This window comes from Buceros rhinoceros, unplaced genomic scaffold, assembly GCF_000710305.1.
Source record: "Buceros rhinoceros silvestris isolate BGI_N320 unplaced genomic scaffold, ASM71030v1 scaffold19028, whole genome shotgun sequence".
Lineage (NCBI taxonomy): Eukaryota > Metazoa > Chordata > Aves > Bucerotiformes > Bucerotidae > Buceros > Buceros rhinoceros.
In genome coordinates this window covers 3,534-10,908 of record NW_010426616.1, presented here as the reverse complement: position 1 = coordinate 10,908, position 7,375 = coordinate 3,534, and the positions used below count along the sequence as shown (strand labels likewise).

Genomic DNA, 7,375 nt, shown 5'->3' with positions numbered 1-7,375 from the left:
CCCCGCCGCTGACGAGAGAAGGAGAACGGCGGGGGGGGCCCATGAATGAAACTCCCCGCTGAGCTTGCTGCTGCCCTTCCTTCTCCCAAGACCTCCCCGCGCTGGGAGGGAGTTGCCGCAAAGAGGACAGGGTGCCAGGAAGGTGGGGTGTAAACAAACATGCCCTGGACATGACCTCGGAGGATTTTAATGAATAGCCAAAATGACTCATCAACCAGCGGGGCTGAAGCTGAGGGCTATCGGGTGCTGGTAACTACTGGAAACGTTAGTGAAGAGTTCAGCTCTCACCAGCTGCAAGAGCGCATGAACCTGAGAGCCAACGCTGGCCGGTGAGCAGGGGCAGAGGAGAGCTCGGTGAGCTGACGGCACGGCCGGCTTGTACATGATGGCCTGGGAGTTTTGATGAAAGCTTCTTGTAGCGTAAAGCAACTCACACAGAACTTGCTGGGCAGGTTTTGTCATTCAGTGAAAGATCCGGCATCTCCGGCATTCCCTGTTCCAGGAATCCTTGGGAGTGGTGCTTGCATTAACCTGCATGAATTAACCGCTCTCGAAGGGCAGAGCAGACAGAGGAGCCTGGTTCAGAGTTACTTGGTGACTTCAGCTGACCTCTGGAGTTTCCATCACTGGAAAGATTGTGAGACTTCGAGGCGAGGGCTCAAACCCACCTTCTTCTGGGGTAGAAATGGAAAGGTGATGGGTCAGCAATTGCCACTTGTCAAGAACCACCGTGTTCACTGCCGCACAGTGCACTGTAGAGCATCAACCTTTGAAGCGAGAGAGCTTGGGCAACACGACACAGTGCCACTGATGTGGCACAGTGTGTAAAGGGAGTGTGTAAGGACGAAGGCATGGTGAAAATGGACAGGTCCCCTCAGCTTTACATGACTGCGTGTGGTTCTTCTGGGAAGTCTGGCTCAGTATGTCCTGGAAATGCTGGAACTCCTTGTACTTTTTTGGCTCTATTTCGTCTGTCTCTTTCTTGAGACTGATGTTCTGGGAGGTTCTGGGTTACATCTGTAGGGTGCAAAGCTGCTGACACCACATTTCTGTTCTTGCAGCGGGTTCAGGCTCAATGCAGGGTCCTCAGACACCTCAGTCCACCAGCAGCTCCATGGCAGAAGGAGGAGACCTGAAGCCACCAACTCCAGCATCTACTCCACACAGTCAGATGCCCCCTTTGCCAGGCATCAGGTACGAAACCATTGCGCCCTCTTCCACTGTGCTGGGAGCAAGCTGTGAATGTGAGGTTGCTTCTGGGTCGTTACTACACATGGCTGGAGACTTGAGGACCTGTTTTGGTGGGGCTCGTGGCTTTGCTCCTTTGCTAAAGGCTCGCGGCAGCCTTGATGACCCTGCGTCTGTTACTTTTGGGATCGGGTCTGAGGACAGTAGTGTAGAAGGGTGGTTCTTCATGCCTTCCGAGGACCATGACTGTGGTCCTTCTAGGGGTTAGCAGCACCTGAGAGGGAACATTTGGGGAAAAGTATCCTGAGGAGCATCATGGACCTCTATAATCCTGTGTTTGTGGGTTTTTTTGACTCAGGAGTAACTCAGTGGGCCTTCAGGATGCCTTTGCAGATGGGAGTGATCCCACGTTCCAGAAACGGAACTCCATGACTCCAAATCCAGGGTACCAGCCCAGCATGAATACCTCCGACATGATGGGTCGCATGTCTTATGAGCCAAATAAAGATCCTTACAGCAGCATGAGGAAAGGTGAGGAAGCGCTGGTGTGCTCCTCCCCCTCTTCCCCTTGAGTCCTAATCCCTATATCTGGCTGTACGCTAGAATGTGCTCTGGGACACCTTCTGTTCTCCCTTCTTCCCTGGAAGATGGGATGTATCTGTCTGAGGTAGAGGTGTTTATTGGTCTTTCTTTCAATATTTCAGCTCCAGGAAGCGATCCCTTCATGTCCTCAGGGCAGGGCCCCAACAGCGGTATGGGGGACTCTTATAATCGTGCTGCAGGTCCAGGGATGGGTAACATGGCCATGGGTCAGCGGCAACACTATTCCTATGGAGGCCCTTATGACAGAGTGAGGTGAGTGCTTGGACCCGGTGAGACGCTGATTTGCTCGGCTCCTGCGCAGTGATGACTTTCTCTTCGCTGCTGTGGCTTTGCTGATCACCCTTTTCCATTCGTGGAGCAAGGCTGAGCTGAAGTGGGCGTGTGGGGGTTTTCTCTTTGTTTCCATGTAGGACGGAGCCCGGCATGGGACCTGAGGGCACCTTAGCAACGGGAACTCCGCAGCCCAACATCATGCCTTCCACCCCTGAGTCGGGGATGTACTCACCCAGCCGCTACCCGCAGCAGCAGCAGCAAAGGTCTGTGCGGGGTGTTGCCACAAACAGCCTTTCCCAGTCAGGGAGCTCTGAGGCTGTGGAAGTGAAGTGTGTGTCTGGCCACACCAGTAACACCTCTGTTTCTTCCCCAGACATGATTCCTATGGCAATCAATTCTCCACTCAAGGCACATCCTCGGGCAGCCCCTTCCCCAGCCAGCAAACTACCATGTATCAACAGCAGCAGCAGGTAAGTGATGGAAAAGTTCTGCTTGGCTCGACTGAGAGACAGGAGAGTTTTATCTGTGACGTGTGTGAAAAGAGGAGGATGAAAACTCTCTGGGCTGCCTGTTTGTGAAAGTGTAGAATTAATACTGGAGGCTTCTCTGCCCCTTTGGAACTTTCTGAACCCCATCCTGTTTCTGGAACACTTTGGGTCCAAGTGATGAGATGAGTGTGGTGGGAGTAAGCCCTTGATGGTTCAGGGGAGCTGTTTCAGGTGGATCATCCTGCCCACCCCAGGGCTGGTTTTGGCTTTGCCTGCACACAAACCAAAGGCTTCAGACCTGCCTCTGCTCCTCCCTTGCCCCTCTGCCACCTCCTCACTCCTCAGGCAGCAGGTTTGTTTCGGCACAGAGGTGAAATGATCATACATTTCTTTCCACCATCCTTATAGATGACTTGCTCTTTGTATCGATGCCAGGACCCGTAATGTTTTCCTGATAATTCTGAGTCCACTGCTTTAGAAGAGTATAGAGAGGGCACCCACTGAGCTGTGCTAAGAATAATTCCAACTGCTCTGCAGTTTGGCTCTGCAACCAGAGCCACAGGGCTCGGAGCCAAGAGTTCAAGTTACTCTGGTGCTTGTCATCTTTGAAGCCCCAGAGCTCCATCTGAAGCCAGTCGTGACCGTGGAGCTTCCGAGTAGAGCAGCCAGAGAACAGACCTTGGAGGCAAGAGCAATCTTGGACTTCAATTTTGTGTCAGCAATTGACTGATTTCTCCATTTGCACTTAGAGGGGGGACAACAGTTGTGGCTCCTTTCAGTGATGTGTTTTGAAATCTATAGGAAGGGAAAAAGCAGGAAGTAAACCAGGTTTTAATGCGTTTTGCTTGATGCTTCAGCAGAAACCTTGGTTTTCTGGGGAATTTAAGAGAAACAGGGTCTGATAAAATTCCCAGATGTGAAAGGAAACAAGAACTTGTGCACGGGTTGCTTGGTGGTGAATATCTAGTAGAGATATAGAGATATGCCTTTTCTGCGGGAAAGTCCTTTCTGTGGGCAAACTTCTGCCTGGAGGTGCTCCTCTGGAATCCGCAAGGAAAGTACCCGGCCAGCTGCAGGAATTGGTCTTGGCTTGTGAAACCAAGACCGATCCAGCTTCATGTTGGCCATGGCAACAAAGGAGGACAAGTCTCAACCTCTTACAAGCCGTGCCGTGGGGCGCATCCTCTGGCTTGGAGCAGCTCTGCCCACGGAGGTTTGGGTTGCTCATTTCTGCATGGATAATCTCATATTGTCAATGCTTGTATTTGTTTCGTAGAATTACAAGCGGCCGATGGATGGCAGCTACGGCCCGCCCGCTAAGCGACATGAAGGGGAGATGTACAACGTCCCATACAGTGCTGGGCAGGGGCAGACGCAGCAGCAGCTGCCTCCAGCGCAGACCCAGCAACCCAGCCAGCAGCAAACCGCGCAGCCGTCTCCGCAGCAGGACTTGTATAACCAGTACGGGAGCTCCTACCCCGCTGCTGATCGCCGGCCTGCCGGAGGGCCACAGAACCAGTTCCCCTTCCAATTCGGCAGAGACAGGGTCTCGGCTCCCCCTGGCTCTGCTGCTCAGCAGAACATGCCTCCTCAGATGATGGGTGGTCCCATCCAGCCCGCTCCGGAGGGCCCGCAGCAGGGCGCAATGTGGCAAGGGCGCAACGAAATCGGGTACAGCTATGCGAATCGGCAGAGCACCAGCTCGGCGCCCCAGGGCCCTGCTTATCACGGAGTGACTCGAACAGATGACATTCTGCATTCAGACCAGAGGGTCAACCATGAGGGACCATGGCCTTCCCACGGGAACCGTCAACCTCCTTACGGTCCCTCTGCCCCTGTGCCCCCAATGACGAGGCCGCCCCAGTCTAACTACCAGCCCCCCCCCAGCATGCAGAATCACATTCCTCAGGTATCCAGCCCAGCACCTCTGCCCAGACCTCTGGAGAACCGCACTTCTCCTAGTAAATCTCCATTCCTGCACTCGGGGATGAAAATGCAGAAGGCAGGACCACCCATCCCTGCCTCGCACATAACACCAGCAGCTGTTCAGCCTCCCATGATCCGACGAGACATCACCTTCCCTCCAGGATCGGTAGAAGCCACACAACCCGTGTTGAAGCAGAGGAGACGGCTGACAGCAAAGGATATCGGTAAGAGGAAACCCCTGCTCTTCTGCTCGTGCCCGTCGAGAGGCTGGGTGCTGCCTTTGGTACCCAACTGCCACGTGGAAGAACTCTGGCTCTGAAAGAATTAGTTTTGCGCATTAGTTGTGTTTTCAGGCAGTGTTTTGGCAGTGGCTGGTACATACAGCCTGTACATCATCTAAAACAGGGCTCTGCTCTTCACCGGTCCAAAAAGCAGTGTCAAGCATCTCCTTTTTTTGTTTTTAAACTCCAGGAGCTGGAAGTATCATGTGTTTATGTTACAGGAACTCCTGAAGCCTGGAGAGTGATGATGTCTCTGAAGTCCGGGCTACTCGCTGAAAGTACGTGGGCCTTAGATACCATAAACATCCTGCTCTACGATGACAACAGCATAATGACCTTCAACCTCAGCCAGGTGGGTGCAGATGCTCTCCCGTGCAGCTCTTTGAAGTGCTGGTTTTGTAGGGTTTTCTGCCAGCTAGAGAGCAACAGACAGCTCGTGCCCTTGTAGGGCCAAATGCCCGGCCATCCCTGCACCTGCGGAGCATGCCAGGGCGGAAGAGAGCAGGGGGTCCGGGCAGCTGCGTCCTGGTTATGCACCAGCCAGTGGAGTTTATACCCATTGCGTGTGCAAACGTGTGTGTGCTCCTCTCTGGTGAGAGGTATCTCCTCTGGAACAGAGGGATGAAGGAATACTGGGGAGGGCGCAGTGGGCTTTGCAGCAAGAATCATAGAATCGTCTGGTTGGAAGAGACCTTTAAGACCATCAAGCCCAAGCGTTCGCCCAGCCGATGGTGAAGAGCAGCCCTGTGAACGGCTGGAGGTGCTCGTGTTTCGGGGTGTCAATGGCAATCATTCTCCTCTGGCTCTGTTGTTCCCCGATGCCGATCGCAGCCTTTCGCAGTTGGCTGCCACGTGCCTCCGAGGCTATGGTGAAAACTGCTCGGCTCTGCAAAGGCTGTTTGGCCTCCCCGTGTGTTAACCAGTGGGGAGGTACAACCAGGAGAGCCCATGTGGGTGTGCAGGTATGGGGGTGTGGAGGGGGACAGCCTGCATCTGAGTTTGTCTTTGCTCCTTTCCTCAGAGGAAAAAGAACCCATTAATGAACAACGCTCTGAAATTCTTAGCCCTTTATGCCCTACTTTCCCGCTTGTTCGTGTTGGCCTGAGCTGTTTTCTGATCACTGTTCCTTCCTTCCTTCCCCTCCCATTTGTCTCCTCCCCTGTAGCTGCCAGGCTTGCTGGAACTCTTGGTGGAGTATTTCCGGCGCTGCCTGATCGAGATCTTTGGAATCCTGAAGGAATATGAGGTGGGAGACCCAGGGCAAAGAACACTATTAGATCCCGAAAGGTTCCGCAAATCTTCAGCTTCCTCTCACGAAGAAGGGGAAGAAGAGGATGAACCACGGAGCTTGAACTGTGAGGAGGAAGAGGAAGACGAGGAAGAGGAGGAGGCTGCGTTTTCGAGTAAGGACAAAGTACCTCTAGAGATCAGCGAGGAAAAACTAATTAGTAAATTCGACAAGCTTCCAGTCAAGGTCGTGCAGAAAAATGACCCGTTTGTGGTAGATTATTCTGACAAGTTGGGGCGAGTGCAGGAGTTCGAGAGCGGGCTGCTGCACTGGCGGATCGGTGGCGGAGACACCACCGAGCACATCCAGACCCACTTTGAGAGCAAGACGGAGCTCCCGTTGACTCACAAACGAGCTTCCTGCAACTCTGTCTCAAGGAAACGTTCAGCAGCCGAGAGCAACCTGAGCACTAGGGAAGGAGAGACTCCCCCGTCCGACAACTCCACGGAGAAGAGGATAACGGCCACCATGGACGACATGCTGTCGGCACGTCCGGGCTCCCTGGCAGCAGAGGAGGAAGAGGTCAAACCTTCGGAGACAGCGAAGGAAAGCAGCAAGTTTCCCTTCGGCATTAATCCAGCTCAGAGCCACAGAAATATAAAAATCCTGGAGGACGAACCTCACAGTAAAGATGAGACGCCCCTCTGCACCCTCCTGGACTGGCAGGACTCTCTGGCGAAGCGCTGCATCTGCGTCTCCAACATCATCAGGAGTTTATCATTTGTGCCGGGCAATGACTTTGAGATGTCCAAACACCCCGGGCTGCTGCTGATTCTAGGGAAATTGATTCTCTTACACCACAAGCATCCAGAACGCAAACAGGCCCCCCTGACCTATGAGAAAGAGGAGGAGCAGGACCAAGGGGTGAGCTGCAACAAGGTGGAGTGGTGGTGGGACTGCTTGGAGATGCTGCGTGAAAATACGCTGGTCACGTTGGCCAACATTTCCGGCCAGCTGGACCTCTCCCCTTACCCGGAAAGCATCTGCTTGCCCATCCTGGACGGACTGCTCCATTGGGCGGTGTGTCCGTCAGCAGAGGCCCAGGACCCCTTCCCAACGCTGGGGCCCAACGCGGTCCTCTCCCCTCAGAGACTGGTTTTGGAAACACTCAGCAAACTCAGCATCCAGGACAACAACGTGGATTTGATTCTGGCGACTCCCCCCTTCAGCCGCTTGGAGAAGCTGTACAGCACCCTGGTGCGGTTCCTCAGTGACAGAAAGAACCCGGTGTGTCGGGAGATGGCTGTGGTACTACTGGCCAACTTGGCACAGGGGGACAGCCTGGCAGCCAGAGCCATTGCTGTGCAGAAGGGCAGCATTGGCAACCT

General features: G+C 53.9%; 1 protein-coding gene across 1 annotated transcript in view; it reads left to right on the top strand.

The window, feature by feature from the left end:
* ARID1A (AT rich interactive domain 1A (SWI-like)) overlaps positions 1-7,375 on the top strand; it is a 35,382-nt gene that overhangs the window by 26,383 nt on the left and 1,624 nt on the right. The window contains exons 13-20 of the mRNA XM_010141592.1: positions 1,062-1,194; positions 1,547-1,719; positions 1,893-2,043; positions 2,202-2,327; positions 2,438-2,534; positions 3,829-4,702; positions 4,981-5,111; positions 5,925-7,351. Coding sequence (XP_010139894.1) covers positions 1,062-1,194; positions 1,547-1,719; positions 1,893-2,043; positions 2,202-2,327; positions 2,438-2,534; positions 3,829-4,702; positions 4,981-5,111; positions 5,925-7,351 — 3,112 coding nt within the window. The remainder of the gene's footprint in view (positions 1-1,061; positions 1,195-1,546; positions 1,720-1,892; positions 2,044-2,201; positions 2,328-2,437; positions 2,535-3,828; positions 4,703-4,980; positions 5,112-5,924; positions 7,352-7,375) is intronic.